The sequence below is a fragment of the Sciurus carolinensis genome, chromosome 1 (genome assembly GCF_902686445.1).
Source record: "Sciurus carolinensis chromosome 1, mSciCar1.2, whole genome shotgun sequence".
In the NCBI taxonomy this organism is placed as follows: Eukaryota; Metazoa; Chordata; class Mammalia; order Rodentia; family Sciuridae; genus Sciurus; species Sciurus carolinensis.
In genome coordinates, this window is record NC_062213.1 from 182,557,984 (window position 1) to 182,580,505 (window position 22,522).

Sequence of the window (22,522 nt, forward strand, 5' to 3'; positions counted from 1 at the left end):
AATCCATGTCATCAGGGAATCCTGGCTGAAGTCAAAAGATTGCTAATCCTCCTCTCCCTCCACCTCCCCATCCCCCCAGAATCCATCCTGAGCACAAAGCAAATGATTTCCAGTGGTTCCTTCAAGCTCCCAGGGAGAAGGTTCAGGCCTCCTTCAGCAATGGCTGTCCTTCAGACTTGATGGAAAAGCCCATAACAGAGCCTCCTTCCAGCCAGGCTAACAGAAGCAGAAGAGAACAGGCCTCAGGGAACCTCCTGGTCTCCAGGCTCTGCTTTTTCAGTAATAGAGGAGGAAAAGTTGTGAGAATTAAAGAGAGAATCCCTGGTACAATGACACACACCTGTAATCCCAGCTACTGGGGAGGCTGAGGCAAAAGGATCACAAATTTGAGGGCAGCCTATCTCAAAATTAAAAGGACCTGGAATGCTGGGTGTGCACCTGTAATCCCAATGACTTGGGAGGCTAAGGCAGGAGGATCTGGAGCTCAGAGCCAGCCTCAGCAACTTAGCAAGGCCCTAAACAACTTAGTGAGACCCTCTCTCAAAATAAAAAATAAAAGGGACTTGGGATGTGGCTCAGTGGTTAAGCACTCCAGGCTTCAATCCCTGGTACCAAAAAAGAAGAAAAAAGGGAGGGAGGGAACCAGGATGTGGCTCAGTGGTGGTGTGCTTGCATGGCATGTGCAAGACCCTGGGTTCCAATCCCAGAACCATGGAAAAAAAAGAATCTAGGAAACCCCAGGAATGCTTTGTGGCAAGTAGGAGGTACCCATAAAATGGAAGTTAGAAGGCTAGGGTGCCTGGAAAGATTTGCCACGAGGGAGGTCTCCTCTGCGTAGAACAGGGAACATTCACCTTTTTGGTTAGCGAAGACCTAGGGACACCCATCAGCCACGGGATCACATCTGCTCCTTCAACCATTCCATGATGGAGGGAATATTACCATCCCTGTTTTACAGAAGAGGAACTTGAGGTAACTAGGATCACAAAACAAGTGAGTGGTTGGGCTCAGTGATACAATGCCTGTAATCCCAGGCGTGTATCACTGTTTCTAGGGAGGCTGAGGCAGGAGGATTACAAGTTCAAAGCCAACCTCAGCAACTTAGCGAGACTCTGTCTCAAAATAAAAAGGGCTTGGGATGTGGCTCAGTGGTTAAGTGCCACTGGGTTCGATCCTCAGTACCAAAAAAACCCAAATGAGTGATAAAAACTGACACTTGAACCCAGTTGCACATGACCCCTGATCTTGCTTTCCCAACTGACACTTGGATAACTGGTTCATGGTTTGAGTCCCTCAGATCTGTGGACTGATTTTTGCTCGGTTCTCTGGGTTGAGTGTGGATAGAGAACAGGTATGTAGGGAAGTCCTTGACCTGGGTAGAAGCATCTACATGTGATCATTGAGGTGCAGCGAGAGTGGCTTCCAGAGTGCTTGGGTCAGAATAGGGAGGGGGGGGCTTGGCTATAGGGAGGTGGTCTTGGTAACCTAACCTCTGAGCCAGCCCTTTCACCAGAGAAGCCCTGCTCAGGAACCCTACAATGCCTCCTCCAACAATGTCATGGCCCCTCTCCCTCCCTACTCACCTGCAGCTTTCTGACTTGGCAACCCTTAGGTTCCAGAAGTGCAGTTTGTTTATAGTAGGTCTGAAGGGTGCTGCCCTCTCTGGTTGGTATTCCTAGAACCATGCAGATTTCAGGTGAAATGGGAACAGTGAAGGAAAGCAGCATGGGCATGTAAAAAAAAGTGTGGGGCTCAGTGATGAAAAACCTGTGTTCATGTCTCAGCTTTTCACTAGCTAACCAGGTGACTTTAGGTAAGTCTCAGTATCTCTAAACCTCATTTTTTTTTTCCTAGAAATTTTTTGTGGGTTTTTTTTTGTTTGTTTGTTTGTTTTTTTTTGGTGAATTCATTATTATTAAGTATTTGTGAGTGCTTTGTAAACTATAAAAACGTGCAAAAATTAGGATAGTTAAGGTGGGACTCTCATGTGAACTCTTGAGTCTGAAATTCACCACCCAGAGACATTCACAGGGAATTGCCAAGGGAACTGGCAGCCCTCCAGTGCAGATGGTGGTCTATAAAGCACAGATCCATAGGTTATCTTAGTGGGATCACATATTCAGATTCACATGGGTCTTCTCCAGTCTCCCCATATCATTCCAGATGTAAGGAGAGTAGTAGGAAGTTTTCAGACCAGCAGAAGGACCTTCACACCACAGACCTGGAGTGGCCTGGAGGACCTGTTGCTGGTGTGAGTGGTACACGAGGCTCTCATATTCCCACATCTTGCTGCAGGAAGGCAGATCTTTATGCTGGAGGTAGAAGCAATGTTTTTACATCAGGGGGTGGTCTCTCCCTTCTTCAGTGAGGGGTTCTGCAGAAGCTGCTCATGTTGTGAATAGGTTTGGATCCTCAATGGGGGTGACTCTTACATAGCAATTACTGTCTAAGCACAACCCAGGTGATCAGCCCATTTAGACACTGACCTGCCCCATGCATTTCAGACATGGGACTTTTCCTCGCTAAACTACCCAACACTAATGCAACCCTTGCATGCAGCAGTGATACCCTGTCTCTTGCCATGAGCTGGCAGATGTTGGCTAGCTCAGGACAAGAGACAGGATAGCAGATGTACTTTTTTGTGGTCCTACTGCAGCCTCTGGTGTCAAGGTGGGCAGAACCATATTTTGTATCTCTTTATCCAGCTGTTCTTATCCATTAGGGACTTCAGTGCCTTCTAGGTGCATAACAGACAGTCCCCCAGTTTTCTCTTTCAGTAGTTTGTTAGACACTGGGTTGGATACAGGCAAGCAGAGACAAATTGAACTTGAGCCTTCAGAAACCCACAACCTGGGATGGGGCAGTTACAGATAAACTAATAGTTGCAGCCCGGTGGGAGGGGACAGAGTGGTGCTCTGATTCTCTGGGAACTAGAGGAGGAGCAGCAGACTGGCAGGCAGCCTTCCTTGGAGACCTGCTACAGAAGGTTCAGTGGGGATTGAGAGGAAGAGCCAGCCAGAGAGAAAGGCAGGGCAAGGGTGTTCATGGCACATTCAGGGACTCATGAGTCATTTGTTGTGACTGCATATAGGATACATATATGAGCAGTGATACAGGGGAGGTCACCTGAGTCTGACAGCCTCACTGAAGAACTTAGGTTTTTTTCCTGAAAATCGCGGAAGCCCTTGCAGGACCTCCGTGGCAGACAGACATACTGCAGCCTGTTGAAATCTGTCCAGCTGAGATGGCATGTTCTAATGGAGTGGTTTCTCATCCTTCCTGATCAGCCTGAAGGAGAACAGCACCCCGCCGTCCTGCACCTGCTACAGTAGAAACCCTTTGAGGATGTGCTACAGAAAGACACCACGAGGTGGTGGACCTGGAGATTGCACGGAACCCTCACTGTTTTTCCATTCCTTGACCCTAAAAGACTAAAACTCCAGTAGTTCATGCCAGACTGGCTCTTCCTACAAAATTTGAGTTTCCAGATTTTGCCACTGTGACTATGTACCCAAGGATAGACACCCCCCGCCCCTTGTGGGATACAGTGGAGTCTACCTGTAAGCTAACCACCATTTTTATTTTTTATTCTGAGACAGGGTTAAGTTGCCAACGTGAGCCTCAATTTTCAATCCTCTTTTCTCGACTTCTCCAGTCATTAGGATTGTGGATGTGCACTACTGTGCACAGCAGGCAGGCCCTTTTGCCCCTGGGTTTTGGGAATTATCCTAGCAGGCTGGACTTTCTCTTCTGCCTCTGAGGACCTGAGAGTAAATTCCAGACATCATGACCCTTTTACCTCTAAATACTTGAGCATATATTATAGACATTCTAAGAACAAGGACATTCTCCTATGTAACCACAGCACAATATTCAAATTCAGGAAATGTGACTGATATAATACTGTTATCTAATATTAGATAATATTAGTCTATATTCAGATTTCACCAGTTGCTTAATCATGTGTTTTATAATTTTTTCCTCCAGGATCACCCCCTTCCTTTACTTGGTGTACGACTTCAGTCTCCTTTAATCTGGAATGGTTCTTTAGATTTTCTTTGACTATCTGACTGTGATGTTTTTGAAGTATACAGGCCCACTGATAAATATACCTCAATTTATTTGCCTCGTTATTAGATTCAGTTTGTATGTTTTTTGGGGAAAAATAGCATAAGTAATGACTGTATCTGTTAAGTGCATCATATCAGTAAGCACATAATGTCATTTTTCCATTATTGGTAATATTGACTTTGACCAGTTTGTTCAGGTTGCAGCTTGCTTTTCTTCATTTGTGGTGTCTTTTAACCCAGTGAATTTCACACATCTTTTAACTGTACCGGCTTAATTGTTTTGATAAATACACACAGTCAGAAGCTGTGTCCTTCAAGAATAAAAGTTTTTTTTTTTTAATAATGTTTTTAAAAAGTGCTTTTTAAAAATTTTTTAGTTGTAGATGGACACAATACCTTTATTTTATTTATTTATTTTTATGTGGTGCCAAGGATCAAACCCAGGGCCTCACATGTTCAAAATGAGGGCTCTACCACTGAGCCACAAAAATAAAATAAAAGTTTTATAGTTTAGTATATGTGTTCTGCCCTCCTTCCCCAGTCCTGCTCCAAAAGATATTGGACTAGAGGCACCAGATCTTAATTCTAGACTCCTCCTCAACCCCCACATGACCCCCCAACTGAAGCATTACAACGGGACTATCCAGGGTGATTATTGCCAACTCATGCACCAGCCTTCACTTGCAAGAGGGAGGGCCTCTCCTTTGCCAAAGGGACAGTGAAAAGGACAGGATGCTCTGTGCCTCCACTCAAAAGAGCAGACATTCCTGTGGACTTCCCCACAGCTGGACTCAGCCTGCCTCTGCAGGTAGTACACCTGGCTCTGCTCAGCACTCCTCTGCCTCTTCAGCAGCTCCAGCTCACCCCAGGCCTCCTCTCCTCTCGCTGGGATGGAGCTTGGTGTTCAAGCGGTCCATCCAACTGCTCAGGCCTGTAGTCTCAAGCAGCATACAAACAGGAGACTTAAAACATCTTAAGCCTTCAGTCTGGTTGCCTTTCTGCTCCCCACCCCCAGTTCAGTGTCTAACTATCCCTTTCTCCTTGGGCAGGAGAAATTTAAGCAACTATGTTTAAGCTAATCTTAGTACAGTTTATCAAATGCTTATACTATCCTAAAAGGTACTCTACTAAACCTTTGTGTAGGTTATATTTCAATACTCAGAACAGCTTGTAAGAAAGGTGTTGTGCTCTGTAGTTTGTAAATACAGAATAAGTATCTTGCTTATCAATATGAAGTGATAGTGCTGGTGTTTGAACCCACCATTTGACTTACTCCAAAACCCTTGGTTCTAGCTAAAGTGCATTACTTAAGCAAAGGTGGTGATGCCTTCAATTTCTGGAGCTAGATCCCTAGTCCTTTTATATTTTATTTTATTTTGAGATAAGGTTTGGCCGAGTTGCTCATGTTGATCTTGAACTTGCCATCCTCCTGCCACAGCCTCCCAAGAAACTGAGATAACAAATGTGTGCTACCAGGGCTCGTGGAGACACATTGTTTTAACTGTGTTGCTCTTGGGGCCCTTGGACAAAGACTCATTTCTCCCTCCCTTGGAGGATCTGGGGTAGGTCCTAATGTCCATGGCAGGTAAGATTAAGGCCAGGGATGGGTGGGGACCTGTGTTCACTTCCAGGTGCCAGGTCAGAGGTAAAGACTAGAAGACAACTCAGGAACACTTACTTATTTTTTGAAATTGATTTTGTTCGGGGGGGCAGTATTAGGAGTTGAACCCAGGGGCACTCAACCATTAAGCTACATCCCCAGCCCTTTTTACTTTTTTTTTTTTTTTTTTTTTGGGTGCTGGGGATCGAACCCAGGGCCTTGTGCTTACAAGGCAAGCACTCTACCGACTGAGCTATCTCCCCCGCCCCCCATTTTATGTTTTATTTAGATACAGGGTCTCACTGAGTTGCTGAGGTTTGCTTTGAACTCATGATCCTCCTGTCTCAACCTCCCGAGCTGCTGGGATCACAGGCGTGTGCCACTGTGCCCAGTTTATTGATTGATTTTTGGCAGCCAGGAAACCTGGGGGCGTGGGGATTGGGACTACTGACAGGGACAGCTTGAATATTGAAGCTGTTGGCTTAGTCTTACCCTGCAGAGTAGACATAGTCCTTTGACTCCTAGCAGGCTTTGACAGCTGCTGACAAAACGTGACTCCTAGCTGCTCTTGTCCACACACACACACACACACACACACACACACACACAAACTCACATTCACACAGCAAGGAATTCACTAGACTGAGACTGTAGTTTGTTCCTTTATGGGGACTGTCCTTGTACTCTTTTTGCATTGCTTTGGTTTACAGGGACCTCTCAGTCTCTCCAGACACCAAGATTGCTGAAAGGAGGCTAGAATGAGGTTGAGAGTAGGGTCTTCTGTACATGTGCAGGCCCTACTGCTGCCTGTCACGTCTGCTGAGGGAAGGGGGTTTGCTCTGCCCTTGCCTGCGTAGGGACCTTGCTTTTGGTCCGTTTCTAGGTGAGTGGTCGGACCCTCCACACCTTAGCCAGGCTTTAGTTGCCTTGTAGTGGTTGAAGCTGAGGATAGACTAGACTGGGTAGGACAGTGACTGTTTCCTTAGCTTAGTACCATCTTTCTTTGCAACCCACTTCTCTTTGGAGATAATGTCCATGAAACCAAACCATGCTTTGTGTCAGCATCCTATCTGGCTACCCGACCCAACTCTGCTGAACCCTGGCACACTGTTCCACTGGACTCTGGACATCTCTAGCCTTAGAACCCTTCTATGTCTCTAATGGCCTGGATGGGAAGGCCAGGCTCTCATTGCCCAGCTTAGCCCCAAATTGACAGCTAAGACTAGGCTTCCCCTACTCAAACATGCCATGGTAGCTGTCTCATAGTTGAGACCTTTATTTTTTTTTTTAATATCTTTAGCTGTGATGAACATGATATCTTTATTTTTTGATGTGGTGCTAAGAATTGAACCCAGTGCCTCACATGTGCTAGGCAAGCCCTCTACCACTGAGCCACAACCCCAGCCCTGAGACCTTCTTATGATGAGACCCGTACCCATTTCCCAGGCTTAGCAAAGCACACAGAAGCCCCTACTTTCAGAATTGAGGAGTACAATTTGCCTAAAGCAGGCAGGGTTGCCAGGCTGGTTTCTCCTTCAGTGCCTCCCTCCTGGGCACTCCCCCTCACCCATTGTTGCCTCACTGATTTTCCTGTTGAGTTCAGGTTCTAAGGGGACTGGTGCTGGCATTTGAAGACAGAACAGGGGAAAGTAGACCAATTCAAAGCTCTGTATACTTCTAAGCCAAGACACTGAGCAGTGAATCTGGGAAATAACTAGGCTGGGCAGGACCCTTCACTCAAGCAGGAGGAACAGCTACCTGGGGAAGGCTGGGCCCTCGGTCCTTCTGAGACCAGAGTATCCAGAGCTGAATCATCACACTGTGTAGCCAAGATCCTTTCAAGCCGGCCTCCCTATGGGAGCATCTGTGAACCACTTGCAGGTGTGTCTCTGGAGGGACGTCTTCCCTGTGCATCATCGGGGACAGAAGCAGGAAAATCTGTCCCCAAGAGCTTCATCTTTGCTCTCTTCCCTGGTGAGCCCTGCCCCCACAGCCTGCAGTCTTCCGGGCTTGCCTCTTCACCATGCTTGCTTTGCTTCCGTCAACTCTGGGTATTACGAAAGGGTGTTCAGGAAGGGAGGCCGCCTGGCTACCTCTTCCCCGCCAGCATCTTCTCCCTCTCCCTGCCCATCTGTTCCCATCCTTCTGTCTGCCTGTGTCTTGGAGCAGTTCCCATGCCATTTGCTTGAGTTGAATCCTGAGTGGGGTGGGTGGGGTCGGCTGAGCTCACTCATTGTCTGGGCTGCAACTCCTCCTGGCAAACTGTCGTCTAGACCATGGGTAGGATGTAGGAAGCTTCCACACAGATGTGATGCAGCTCCCCAGTGCTCTCCAGGGAACCAGGAAGGAGTGGAGGCTCAGCACCCCAGGGAATATGGAGGATGGAATCAGAATGTAGTGATATCAACAACTACCAGAGCAGCTCAGGAGAGGCACAGGACTGTTAACCTTGGAAATAACTATTACCAACCATGGTGCACCTGCTGGGCCAGGCACTGAAGTGCAGTGGTTTTATTTATATATATAAGCCCAGGTTTATAATTATACATATGATACACATAGATATATATGTATATGTGTATATGTGTATATCTATGTGTGTATATGTTTATGTGTGTTTTCCTTATGGAACTTTTAGAACTTGGGGAATTTTTCTAGTGGTGGGGACAGACATTAAGTGTACAAACATACAAATGAATACGTAATTACTATGAGACTGACTAGGACCAGGCTTTCCTGAGGAAGTGATAGTTGCTTTGGGTTAGCAAAGCAAAGAGCTCGATTGCTGTGCCAGATGCAGGACTGCCCAGCTATATAAGCAGTTTCATTCTTCCCTGTTTTTGTGTGAATCTGCTTCCAGCATGAGCAGCTTTGGCTAAAGTCACGCTCAGACCTAACTGTGGCTTCTACTCATCTGGGGACTGTTGAGCCTGCTCAGAATGAAGCTGTAACTCTGTTCCCCAGTGACCAGCTCAGAGAACAAATCAGGGAAGGAAACCTGGCAGGTTAAGCTAGCAGTGCATGGGGTCATCTCTTCTGCTTTCCAGTTCACTGCATGTCATCAGTCTCCTGGGGTTTGGATCCAGGGCCAAAACAGCAGCGTGTGAGATTCTAATCCACCTTGTGAATACCTACCTGTTTTCAGGATAGGGGAGGCCTTTCAAGAATATCAGTAAAAACTAACTAAATGAAAAGGCAGAACAGTTTGCATAAAATTTAACCTTTTATATTTAAAATAAGTTAAAAGATGAAGACAAAACTACATTATAGCCTTAATATTCAAAGGACTCTTAAAAACAATAACACTGGGCTAGGGATATAGCTCAGTTGGTAGAGTGCTTACCTTGCAAGCACAAGGCCCTGGGTTCAATCCCCAGCACTGCAAAAAAAAAAAAAAAATACTAATAGACATATAGCAGTAAAAAATGAAGAAAGAATATGAAGGAAATTCACAAAAGAGATAATATATACAACTAGTATGCATATGAGACAAGGTCAACCTCAGAAATTATTAAATAATTGTTAAGTTTTTAAATGATAACTTTTCATTACTCATCCAAGTAGCCATTTATAAGAGTAAGGAAATACCTGATCCTGCACAAGTTCTGGGACTCTCCCTTACACAGTTGACTGGATGAGGAATTGGCATGACTTTATTTCTTTTTTTTTTTTTTTTCTGAGGGGCGTTACTGGGGAACTTGTTACTTTTTGATATAGGACCTTGCCAAGTTGCCAAGGCTGGAGGTTGCAGTCCTCCTGCTTCAGCCTCCTGAGTTGCTGGGATTACAGATGAGTGGCACCACAGCTGGTAGCACAACTTTCCTCTAAGCTATAACCCCAGCCCACTGTGTATTTTTTTTTTTTTTATATTTTAGTTGTAGATGGACACAATGCCTTTATTTTATTTTTTTTTAATGTAGTGCTGAGGATCAAACCCAACCTCTTGCGTGCAAGGCAAGCGCTCTTCTACTGAACCACAGCCCCAGCCCCCACGATGTATTTATACCAAGGAAACTGTAGCTATCCACATGATACCATGGAAGAAGATCATTGCGGTGTTTTTTACGTTTTGTTTTGTTTGGGTTTTGGTTTTGGCACTAGAAATTGAAGCCAAGGGCACTTTGCCACTGCGCTACATCCCAACCCCTTTAACTTTTTATTTTAAGATATGGTCTCACTAAGTTGCCCAAACTTTCCCCAAATGTGCAGTCCTCCTGCCTCAGCCTTCCAAGTAGCTGGAATTACAGATGTGCACCAGCGCGTCTGGCTACCAGGGGTATTAATAGGGTTTTGTTTTGTTTTTTGATGGCTTTATTAGTATATATTTCCCATACTATAAATTTCGTGCTTATACTAGGTGAGAGAAAAGGAAACTCACAAAGTGGCCTTACAGTGTCATGCAAATTGTACTAAAGAAAGTTTTATATTAGCATACATACAGGAGAAGTCTGCACAAAGGTTAACAGCAGTTGCATCTGGGTGATGAGAGGAAGGTTCCTTTTTGTTGTTGTTGTTGTTGTTGTTGTTTTGTTTTTGTTTTATTTTTCTGTCCATCTATGTTTTCTAATGTTTCTTCAGGGAACATTAGAATGACTTTTGTTTCTTCAGGGAACATAACCAATGACTTTTATATGAAGAAAGAAATTATAGGAGAAGGTTGGGGTTCTGTGTTTTTGGGCTCCTTGGGAAGGGTGAAGGGTACAGCCTTAATGTGGCCATCTGGGTCCCTTGTTGCCACTCCCTGCCTCACATTGCACCTTCCAGCAACACAGACTACTCGGAACTTGTTGCTTTCCTGCTATTTCTTACCTCTGAATTTGCTCACCCAGGCTCCTTCCTTAGAGTGTTCTTGCCCCTTGCCTGCCCCACCCATCCCCATACCTCCTCAGGGAGGTTTTGCCTGAGCACTCACCACACTGGGCAGCCTGTGACCTCTGCCTTCCCATGTGCGTCTCTCTTTGCTCACCTCCTCTGGGCTTTGCTTTCCTGAGATGTCTGACTTTCCGAAAGAAGCAATTCTTTTTGTTTTTAAATCCATGTCAAGAAGTGATATCTTCCAGAAACTGGAATAAAGGGACTCCTATGTCCCCTTTTATTGAACGCCTGAAGGAGATAGGGATTATCAGCAAATCAGTGATCAGCGTTTTTTTTAGATATACATGACAGGAGAGTGTATTTTGACATAATATACATATATGGAGTATAACTTAAGTAGGATCCTGTTTTTGTGGTTGTACATAAAGTGGAATAATTAAAGAAAAATTTGAAAATAGGAGAGAGGGAAGAGAAAGTAAACCCCTCATTAAAATTTTTTTGTGGGACTGGGGTTGTAACTCAGTGGTAGAGCACTTGCTTAGCACCACTTACAGTACCACATATAAATAAATGAATAAAATAAAGGTCTATCAACATCTAAAAATAATATTTAGGAAAAAAGAAAAAAACACTTTGGGTATTCTTCCATTTGAGAGGACCTAAAATTTTAGAAGTCCTCTGGGCTATACTTCTCATACTTCATGGACACAGGATATCCCTGGCCTCATGTATGACACTCCATTTCCCTGGGCCCATGCCCTAGCCCTCCTCAGAGATGGCCCAGGAGTGGACAACACAGGCCCTTTGGCTGTGTGTATAGGGGGAAGGCTTCGCCTTGGGCACAGGTGCTTCAGGGCTGGGTGCGTCGGATGGTCCTGGCGCCCCTCCTGTCTGCCTGTTCTCTCTCAGGCTCCTCTTTGGCCTTGCCATCTCTACAAAGCCCAGTTTCCTCCTCTGCATTTCACCAACCCCTTTGTGTCAGGCTGGCTCCCCACTTCTGTGGCTCATATCTGCTGCCTTAAAGGACACCCATCCTTAGCACCTAATTATCCTAAGTGAAGGAACAGTATTTTTTTGTCACTGGGAACCTCAGATGCTCCTCCGGGTGGGAGGAGGTGGCAGCAACAGCAGGCACAGCAGCAGTAGCGTGTGATGGATCCTCGAGTCAGACTCACAGACCGGGTTGGCGTAAGGCAAATTGCCGACTTACTCATCAAGTGGGATCTTTTCTGTCTTGTCTAGAGCTGAGAATGAAGCGGAGAGCATCAGACAGAGGAGCTGGAGAAACGTCGGCCAGAGCAAAGGCTCTAGGGAGTGGGATTTCTGGAAATAATGCCAAGAGAGCTGGACCGTTCATCCTCGGTGAGTCCCTGACCAGGGGAGTGGGTGTGCTCAGGATAGGGCACAACATGTGGCTCACACAGTCTGACTTGCAAAAAGCAGAGTGGGGTCCTGGCCAGCCCTCACCCTGGACCTTCACTTTACCACTTCATTTTGTTGTTGTGGCTTTTTGGTTTTGTTTTTGCAGTGCTGGAGATTGAATCCAGGACATCATGCACATTAGGCAAGGCCTCTCCCACAGAGCTAAATCCCCAGCTCTAACTTACCACTTGATTTTTTTTATTTTTTATTTTTTTAATATATTTTTAGTTGTTGATGGACCTTTATGTTATTCATTTACTCATATGTGGTGCTGAGAATCAAACCCAGTCCCTCACATGTGCTAGGCAAGTGCTCTACCACTGAGCTACAACCTCAGCCCCTACTACTTTAAATGGAGTATATTTATATCACTGAAAGACTGGGCTGTACTCTGCCAGTGGTTATCAGTTCTGTTGTAGCCACACGAGGCCTAGATCAGTCTCAGCTGAGGGACAGATTCTCTTCCCCCAGAGAATCTTTTATATATCCCCAGAATGTTGATGTACCCACAGCAAACGCATAACCAAATTAGAACCCAAGGTCCATCAGTGAAGATACTACTTTGACCATTTTTGGATGGCATGATTAACATCACAGAGCATTTTGTATAGCACCCCCCCAACCCTCTTATAAAATAGGTACAGAAATCCTGTAGAATTGGTTGTTCCCAGTAGGCCAGAGGAGCAGCAGGTGTTCTGCATGTTATCTGAGGCCAGCAAGTCCAGATAACATATGGTCAGGGTTGCAGGTGATGTAGGTGCTGGGGGGACCCTGATTCTCCTGGTGCTAGAGGCTGGGTGTGACTTTTGCTTTGGGACAGCATTTTGGACTTATGGCCATAGGATAGCTCAGACTTCAAACATTCATCAATTACTTGATGGTACTTGCTGCCTACCAGGCCTGTGCTATTTGCCAGGGATGCAGCAGTGATAAAGACATAAGTTCCTGCCCTCACAGAATTTGACATTCTAGTTAGAAAGAGAGTAAACAAGAAACAGGATCATCACTAGTGCTTGAAGTGTTGTGAAGGAAGTAAACAGACGGTGTGAGAGTGAGAAGGACCTGTAGATAGTGCAACCAAGAAATGACTTTTTCAGGAAGTGACACTCAAGCTCTCACCCCAGCTAGAGAAGGAGTAGCCATGTGAAAATCAGGGGGAAATCATTCCAGGCAGAAGGGACAACTTGTGCAGAGGAAGAAAAGGGCTTACTGTGTTAGGAACTAAGAGCCCGTTAGGATCGGTGGGGGGTGATGGAATGTACCAATTAGAAAGGTGGGAGAACACACAAGTGGCCCTGAGTTCAATCCCCAGAATTGCACACAAAAGCAAAAAAAAAAGACCAACAAATAAACAAACTTACTTAGAAAGGTGGGCAGGAACAAATCATGCTAGTCCTTGGAGACCAAAGAAAGGAGTTTGGGTTGTATGTTAAGAACAGCAGAGGCTCCACGAAGCCTTGGGTTCAATTCCTAGCACCATGAGACCAAAAACAGCGGGTAACTCTTAAGGACTTTTCAAGAGCAAGTGGCACTGTGACATGATCAGATTTCTGCTTTGAAAACTCAGGCAGATGCTGTCTCAGGACACTGAGCACCATGTGTCTGCAGAAGTACAGAAGGTCCCAACAGCTGGCACTTGGACAGAGATCAGGTAGCTATATTGAAATCACTAGGGAAGCCTGTTAAGCTGTAGTATCCTGGATCCTCACTCGGGGTTACTGAGTTAGAGGGTCATTTGGCAGCCTTTTCTCACAGATGCTCCCTAGAAATTCCAGTATAAATAAAAACCTCTGTTTATGAGGAATGTGCCAGCAAAAGCCAAGTGCATCTTAGGCAGACATGAGATGCTGCATATTAGACAGACGTGGTTGCATAAACAGCCTGCCTTCCTTTCTCTCTCTCCCTCTCTCTCTCCCTCTCTCTCTCCCTCTCTCTCTCTCCTCCTCCTCCTCCTCCTCCTCCTACTCCTCCTCCCTCTCCCCCTCTCCCCCTCTCCCCCTCCCCCTCCCCCTCTCCCTCTCCTTCTCCCTCTCCTTCTCCCTCTCCTTCTCCTTCTCCCTCTCTCTCTTCCTTTCTTTTCTTTGGTACTAGACACTGAATTTGGTACCACTAAGCCACATCCCCACTCCTCTTTTATTTTTATTTATTTTGAGACAGGGCCTCACTAAATTACCAAGGTTGGCCTCAAACTTGGAATCATCCTGCCTTATCCTCCCAAGTAACTGGGATTACAGGCATCCCTCTATTTACAGAGGAAGACTATGAGAACTCTTCACCAGGAGATTGGGTGGTCAGTCCAGTGGGCATGAACTGTGGTACACACCTAAAAGTTAAATTGGAGATCATGTATTGACATGGGCTTGTAATAGGACTTCTGAAAAGTAAACCAGTGGTCCTCTGTACCCTAGGTCCCCGTTTGGGCAACTCACCAGTGCCAAGCATTGTGCAGTGTTTGGCAAGGAAAGACGGCACAGATGACTTCTATCAACTGAAGGTAAGCGAGGCGGGAACCCAGGGCCCATCCTGGCTGCCCCTTCCTCCCTCCTCTCCACCCTCACACCAACCTTGCTCATGAGCAAGAGTAACACCATTTCTTCTCTGGAAGCCATCAAGTTCACACAGTTGTGCTCAGAACAACTCCTGATTTAAAGAACTTTATCTGTGTATAAATGACATGCCTGTCACATTAAGAAAAATGGCTTCACTCTGTGTGTATGTGTGAGTCGTGCACGTGTATCACATGGTAGAAAGCAAACCCCTGCTTCCCCTGTTGCCGTCATTCTGCTGGATAAAGAAAGGTGTTTGTTCTTTTGGCTTCTTTTTGTGCTTCCTTTCAAGATCCTTACCCTTGAGGAGAGGGGCGATCAAGGCATAGAGAGCCAAGAGGAGAGGCAGGGCAAGATGCTGCTGCACACCGAGTACTCTCTGCTCTCCCTCCTGCACACACAGGATGGTGTGGTCCACCACCACGGGCTCTTCCAGGTGAGCCTCTTCTCCATCCCTGCCCCACCCCTGGCTGGCTTACAGGGCTAGCACTTGCTCGGGGCACATCTTCCTGTGAACAACTCCTGGCACGTGACCCACTCGTGTACCTGCCCTGCTGAGTGAGTGTATCAGGACTCAGGTTGGGTGGGCGGAGTTCAGGCTGGGGCCAGACTAGCTTCTGCAGCACTTCTGTGGTGATGGTCCTCACTGGAATGCACACATTCGGCATCTTTCAGCAGCCAGGCTTCTTTGAAGGATTTTTTTTTCCAAGAAGAAAGGAAAGCAGAAAGTAACTTAAAGACACCCAGCTCAACTGGGCATGGTAGTGCATGCTTGTAATCTCAGCTACTCAGGAGGCTAAGGCAGGAGACTCAAGTTGGAGGCCAACCTGGGCAATTTAGCAAGACCCTGTCTCACAATAAAAATTTTAAAAGGCCTGGGGTTGTAGCTCAGTGGCAAAGTGCTTATCTGGCATGTATGAGTCCCTAGGTTTGATGCCCTCTATCACAAAAAAGAAAAATAAAAAGGACACCAAGGTTCTTTTCAGCTGCATTGTCAGGAGCTGGGCATGCTGGGGCTAGAGAGAGGACAGTAAAGAAGGGTCAGCATGGATCTTACTAGACCTATATAGGTACGACCAGGTCTTTTGTCTGCCAGGAATTTCAGTTTGTTCAGCAAATGACCTTGAGCTCCTAGGTTCCGAGGTTCCAGATTCCTCAGGAAAGGTACTGATTAGCAACTGGTACTCTGAGAAGAGCAGAAATGAAGCAGTATCTCTCTCTAGTAATGAAGAGCCAGGATGATGAGGAGGCCCCCAGCTCAGGCCTGGGAGCAGCCCCTTTGTCAGCAGATCTTGTACAGAACCTTCAGCCAGCTTGTCCAGGGCCAGCTGCCAAGACAGATCTGATGTTTGAGAGGCAGCAGCATGCCAGGGAGGGCACACACGTTTTAAAGCTGTCAGTCCTGAATTCAGGCTCTGTGACCTAAGGCAAGTCATCTCAGGACTTGAGCCTCAGACTCCTTGTCTGTAAAATGACGAAAAATGATAATGGCACCTCCCACATAGGGTGGCCAGGAAGATTAATGAGTGTGTGTGTGTAAGACACCCAGTGGTTGTGGCACATTCTCATTGTCCTTATTTCAAGCAATAACAACTCCTTGTCAACTTGATTTCCTGACAAAACAAATGGAAAATGCCACCCACAATCCGCATCCATACCCCATCAAGGTCTCATTCTTAGATTTGCAATTAGAGATAACTTAGAGTATCATTAGGCAACTCCAAATATTATAGAGTATTTCTTTTAGACATGAAATCATCAAGGGTGTTTGTGATTTTTTTAGTATCTCATCTCTGACATCTTTGAAAGTTTAGCCTTGGTTTATGTTCTTTTAGATAAGAGAACTTAGGTGATTAAAAGTATTTCTAGCAGTTGGGTGCAATAGCACACACCTACAATCCCAGCTACTTGGGAGGCCAAAGTAGGAGGATCACAACTTCAAGACCAGCCTTGGCAATGTAGTGAAACCCTGTCTCAAAAAATAAAAAGGGCTGGAAATGTGGCTCAATGGTAGAGTGGCCCTGGGTTCAATCCCCAGTACCAAAAAAAAAAAAAAAATTATTTCTAGCATGTCATCTGTGTGCCAGACACTGCTGGGACCTCTGGGGAATGTGGCTATTCTGTCCTCCTAGAATTCCCCAGAGGGCATAGTCAGTCTACTGGGGATGATACCACAGGCCTCCTTAAGCTGATAGGATCAAAGTCTCCATGTTGTCCTTGTTTTTGTCTCTCTTGGAATACTTTGCAACAAGGAGAGTAATTCTTGTAGCCACAGTGTTGGTCACAGTGCCCACCTACTGAGCCCTGGCTTTGGTACTGGACATGGGTTCTCTCATTTTTAATTCTCAACAGTTGGGGAGGGGGATCACCAGCTCCCTTTTACAGATGAGAAACCAGAGACTGAGGGAGGTTAAGCAAATTGCCCCAGGTCCCACAGCTAAGACAAGCAGAAGCTGGGGCCAAACCCAGCTTTCTGAGGCCAGAGCCATGCTCTTAGCAATGATTATGTGACTACCTGGGAGTTCTGCAATCTAGGAAAGCACTTGTCTTGGACGCAGAACTGTGTGATCCTGGAACCTCTTAGGATTGGCCTCTCTTTAACTTAACAATGTCTATCATAATGGACATTGAAAGGAGGTTACATTGGTGAGAGCTGAAAGGGCTGGGGTGTGACTCCGTGGTTAAAGCTAGTTGCGTTGGTGGAAGTGTTATTGGAAGGAAGATGCCCCAAGCCCCACTTTTGCTGCCTGTGCACTAGGGTTTAAATGCCCAGTGGGCTTTAAATGCCCAGCTCAGAGCAAAGTATGAATCCTTAACCTGAGATGTTTTATCCTCAGCCCATTGGTCTTAGCACTTGGTGTAGGGAAGCTGAGTGGGGCTGAGCACTCCATCTGGCTCCTCAGGCCTTGGTCTTCTACCTCCCACACCTGCAGTCATCTTCCAGGCTCTGGTTGGTTTGAGTGTGCAACTCCTGAGGACAGTCCCAACCCCTGGCCTTGGCCCTGCTGGGTCCACAGCCAAGCCCTGTCTGCCCACTTACCTCCCAGGACCGCACCTGTGAAATCGTTGAGGATACAGAATCCAGCCGAATGGTTAAGAAGATGAAGAAGCGCATCTGCCTTGTCTTGGACTGCCTCTGTGCACACGACTTCAGTGACAAGACTGCTGACCTGATCAACCTGCAGCACTACGTCATCAAGGAGAAGAGGCTCAGTGAGCGGGAGACTGTTGTTATCTTCTACGACGTCGTACGCGTGGTGGAAGCCTTGCACCAGGTGAGAACCCACATGTACCATGGCTCCCTGTTTCCTCCCCCAGGAGTGGCCAAGGCCCCATGTGTCACAGAAAGCCATCCTTCTCGCTGTTTCTCAGCAGAAAGCAACTCTGTCCTGCTGCTTTGCAGCTGGGAGTGTCCAGAGAAAAATGGCTGAATGGCAGAGCCCTGAGTGAGGCACAGTACTGCAGGCCTCAGTCCATGTTTCCAGTTAAGGCCGACTGGATAGCCCTGCAGAGCCCCATGCAATTCCCCTTCAGTCCAGAGGCTAAACTATAGCCTCCAAGCTCAGGTGAATGCTGGTATCCACCTGATGACTGCAACTATTTGAGTTTTTGGTAGGACTGGGGTCTTAGGTATGAGATAGAAACCTGAGCCTCTTCCAGATGCACCTATTCTGTGCACCGAGCCTGTAATACTTGATTACAGAATCAAGACAGCTCATCTCTGAGCCCTAGCCCCAGGCCAAAGCTTGGTTGTTTCCATGGGATGGTTGGTGGAAGAAAAGTTAAGTTGCCGGGTGCAGTGGCACATGCCTATAACCTCAGCAACTTGAGAGGCTGATGCAGGAGAATCACAAGGTCGAAGTGAGCCTCAGCATCTTAACAAGGCTCTAAGTAACTTAGTGAGACCCGGTCTCAAAAAATAAAAAGTGCTTGGGGTGTGGCTTAGTGGTAAAGCCCCCATGGATTAAATCTCTAGTACAGAAATGTGACTTTACCCATTCATTAGCTGCTGCCCCAAGAGAAGAAGGAGCTAAGGAAACTGCCCAGGCTTATCCTTTCAGACACATGGTTAATGAGGTCTAAGAGACATATCCTAGGGTTTTTCCTTCCTTTAACACCCCTGGAAAGCCCCATCTCAATAGGCTGGCCCCCACTCCCCCTCTCACTTTCACGTGCAAACCATATGCCTGTTGATTTTCAGAAAAATATTGTGCACAGAGACCTGAAGCTTGGGAACATGGTGCTCAATAAAAGGTAAGACTGTCTCCTCTTCTGTGCTGTAACCTTGGATTTGGGACAGGCTACAAACTCCAGCTACGCAGTGCCCAGTGTTCTCATGGGAATTCTAGCTAAAAAAAGCCCAGAATTACAGGGCTCTGGGGTGGGGTGCCTGCTTCTGTCCTTTACCACATGGGAATCTGGTGCTCACTAAGACCAGGAGTTTGGAACCTCACAGAGCAAGGTCTGCAGAGGATTTGGGCTGTTGGCTCTAGCCAGATCATTCATCATGCCTGACTCCTAGTGGATGTTCACTAAATAACTGTAAAAATGAACAAATGGTTGAAGAAATGAGTAAAAGTAGGCTTTGCCATAGGTTGGATTCCTCATGGAGCAGACTGGATGTGTGAGAGGAGGTTCATAGAACAGAGTGCTCAGAGAGAAAAAGGCAGAATTGAGCCAGGGGAAGACTGAAGCACAGGAGGTCACAGCAGTGCCTCAGCCTGAAAGTATGGGAGCTGGATAGCTTGTCAACCTCCCAGATCAAGGCGAGGGGCATGACCTTTGTGCCCCACAGCCACCAGTCTCTGGAAGTGCTGTGCCTAAGGAGGGGCATAGTCTGGGGTAAGGCAGCAGTTTCTCTGGGCCCTTGGGACTTCCTGGAGAGGGACACACTGTAAGTGATCAGAAACCAGCACTCCAGCATCAGGAAGAGAACACCTCAGTCTTGGAGGACATTTGAGTGGCTCATCCCAGTAACCTCTGTGAACCAAGGCAGAGGACCATCTCAGGTCATCACTCCACCCCAACAGAGGGCCTGAGCCGCTTTGGAGTAATTCGGGGCAGTGGTAGGAGCATCAATCAGGCAGGGATCCAGGAAAAATAGGTCTGGAGGGAACTGCTCTGGGCCACCACGATCCTAGAAACCTCAAGGCGTGGGAAGGGTGCATCTCTCACCTGCTCTTCTGAGTCTCCCTCCTTTACCTCTGTCACCTCCAGGAGGGTTCAAAAACTTCTAAATGGCAAGCAGTACAGATTCACAGCAGAAAGGACAAGGTGATTTGTTTCGTGATGTGGTCAGTCCAGCCCAGGAAGGTCCCTGTAAAAAGTCTGCTGTCCCTGTAAAACCACAGTGGTCAGGGGAAAAGAAGCTGCAGGGAGGTGGGCGTCTAGGGAGGAGGGTGAAGGAGCAGACAGTGGGCAAGCTGTCTCCACCCTTCCGCCAGCCCCTGCTGTTGCTAGAGCTGCAGACAGATCTCTGTGCTGCGGCTCTTACCTCCAGGGAGCTCAGCATCTGATAAGGTGCTGACCAGAAGACAGACAGCATGGATTGAAGACAAATGTGGGTGCACGTGCGGGGGCAGTGAGTCTGCCAGCTGAGTTGATTTATGAAGGATGATTTGCCAGCCTGAGAAAATACAGAGGAGAACATGACCTATCATTCTCTGAAGGGCAGAGGGAGGGAAACAGGAAATTCCAGGGCTGCTTGAACCCCATCTGGCTGAGTGAGGAGTTAGGGAAGATGAAGGAGCGTGACCTGGAGGTCCGACCTGGCTCTCATCCCAGGGCTGCTGATGTCTCTTTATTTTTGGAGACCATGAGAGTTTGTTGTTACCCCCTCCACCGCCTTTGTGTGTGTGTGTGTGTATGTGTGTGTGTGTGTGTGTGAGAGAGAGAGAGAGAGGTATCCTGGGGATTGAACTAAGGGGTGCTTTACAGTAAACTACACCCCAGCCCTTTTTATTTTTTATTTTGAGACAGGGTCTTGCTAAGTTCCCTAAGGTGGCCTCAAACTTGGGATCCTTCTGCCTCAACTCCCAAGTCACAGGGATTACAGGCATGCACCACTGCCCGGCCCAAACATTTACCTGAGCTCCCCTTTCCTCATTTGTGAAAGTGGAGATGATTCTACTTTCCTGGAAAGATTGGCCTGAGATGCAAATAAGTGGATGTGAAACTGTCTGCAGGGGCTTGACTCATAAGGATACCCCTGAGTGCTAATACAGCAGGACCTGGAGGTTTCTGTGGCTGAGACGGGAGAACAGGCCATATGCTGGCTTCCCTCAGGAGATGGGACCTGCTGTGGGTGAATGGTTGATAAGGGTGGCCACCAATTCCCCCAGCCCCAGCTCTGAATCCCAAGAGAAGCACAGGTGTTGGAGAGTGCTGGCCACCCAGGCCTCAGTTGTGGGCAGTGAGTGCATTGTTTTAGAGAGGGAGACTTGGATCCTGCCCTACTCCAGGTGTTATGGCACCTTGGGCCAGTCACTGCCCTGCCCTGGGCTGCAGGCCCCTGTTTACAAAGAGACAGCATTTGGCTATGTGACCCATGTCCTGTCCAGGTGTACTTGAGAACTCAGGATTTCCACAGCAGCCACTCTGCCCTAAATGAGCATCCAAAGGCTTGCCATGGGAACGTGTAGTCAGGGCTCCCGCCTGGTACATACCAGCACACCCCCGCCACCCGCCACCTCACTGCGGGGGATTGCTAGCAATGGCTCTACCACTGAGCTCCTCCCCCAGCATGCTGAGCCTCTTTGTGTCCCTGGTGGGTTTGTTTCCGTTCACTTCTGGCTCCCTAGGTTCTGGAATAGAGTCAGGAGGTCATACCTCTGGAACATGCCAGTGTGGTGGTAGCAGCTCTGTGGTGTGGGCGTGTGTTGCTCAGGTCACCCTTCCTTAATCTGATAATTCCTTTTTCTGTGTCTTGAACCAGGCAGGGGTTCTGACTGCCTTTCATTTAAATCCCAGGCGCTACAGAAACAGGGAGGGGAGTGTGGTGCGGAGCTCCACCCTGCTCTGGGTGTGTGTCCTTGACACATCCCTCCACCTGGGGACCTCACTTTCATGGTCACTTAGTCAGGAGAGGAAGGCAGGCAGGCAGGCAAACCACGGCCTTCACTGCTTCTCGGCAGCCAGGCAGAGAGCCCCCAGGAAGGAAATGGGAGCTGTGCTTTGAGGCAGCCAAGGTCAGCTTCCTCATGCTTTGGGTGAAAGGAAAGGGTTGAAGTCCCGAGTCCTCTTTCGGGTTATGTGAGGTTAGCCATAGTTCCTTCTCCTTCCCCCTTCCTTTTGGGTCGGCAAGTTGCATACCAATTCCTAGAAAAGGAGAGGAACACTGTGGCAGCCCAGAGGGCCATAGCTGAAGCGTGACTCACTCAGAGCAGACCCTGCTGACGCATGTCGCCCCCTCCATCCCTCTCTGCCCTCACCCTCCTGTGGGGACCAGTTGGGAGGTCTGGGACTCCTAGGGACAGCTGCGTGCCACCCAGCCCTCGTTGGCAGTGGTGGCGGGTAGCAGAGGAGCACTGCCAAGCTTCAGGAGGTCTCAGGGCTGCTGCGTGGCCTCCTGTGGGAGAGCCTCAGGCACCTCTGTGGCAGAACAGGCCTGGCCCCTCAGCCCAAGCCCCAACCACTCTTCTGAGCCCCACCTCGTGCATGGCAGAGAGGCTCAGCCACCCTGGCATGTGTGCTGCAGGGCCTGTGGTCACCCACCGCCTCATAGAGGGTCTGTCCTGGGGTCTCCCATTGGTAGCCCCTGCCATGTGTGCCAGCTGGCCAGAGGATGAGGATGATAGCAGGCTCTTCATGGGCTTCTCTTGGTAGACCCCAACATGATCCTGAGTTGGGTGCTAGTGTTCTCCCTGTGTCACAGAGGGAAACAGGGTTAGCAAGAGAGGAGGGTAGCAAAGCCAGGAAAAGGACCCGAAAAGATTGAGTCCTGAGCCAGCTGTCCCCTTCCCTAAGCTGTCGTCCTCCTGCTGTCTTCAGCCTCAGAGCCCACAGGATATACTTCAGTGGCCAGGAGGGAATACATGGTGATGCCCTGTGGGAACCTTCCAGACCAGGGG

General features: G+C 47.7%; 1 protein-coding gene across 9 annotated transcripts in view; it reads left to right on the forward strand.

Moving 5' to 3' along the window:
- The window catches only part of Stk40 (serine/threonine kinase 40), a 49,458-nt gene that overhangs the window by 15,282 nt on the left and 11,654 nt on the right, over window positions 1-22,522 (forward strand). For all 9 annotated transcript variants that reach the window (XM_047545670.1, XM_047545679.1, XM_047545640.1 and 6 more), the window contains 5 exons: window positions 11,728-11,847; window positions 14,316-14,401; window positions 14,746-14,889; window positions 17,501-17,728; window positions 18,655-18,707. In XM_047545670.1, the coding sequence (XP_047401626.1) occupies window positions 11,736-11,847; window positions 14,316-14,401; window positions 14,746-14,889; window positions 17,501-17,728; window positions 18,655-18,707 (623 nt within the window). In that variant the 5' untranslated portion in view covers window positions 11,728-11,735. The remainder of the gene's footprint in view (window positions 1-11,727; window positions 11,848-14,315; window positions 14,402-14,745; window positions 14,890-17,500; window positions 17,729-18,654; window positions 18,708-22,522) is intronic.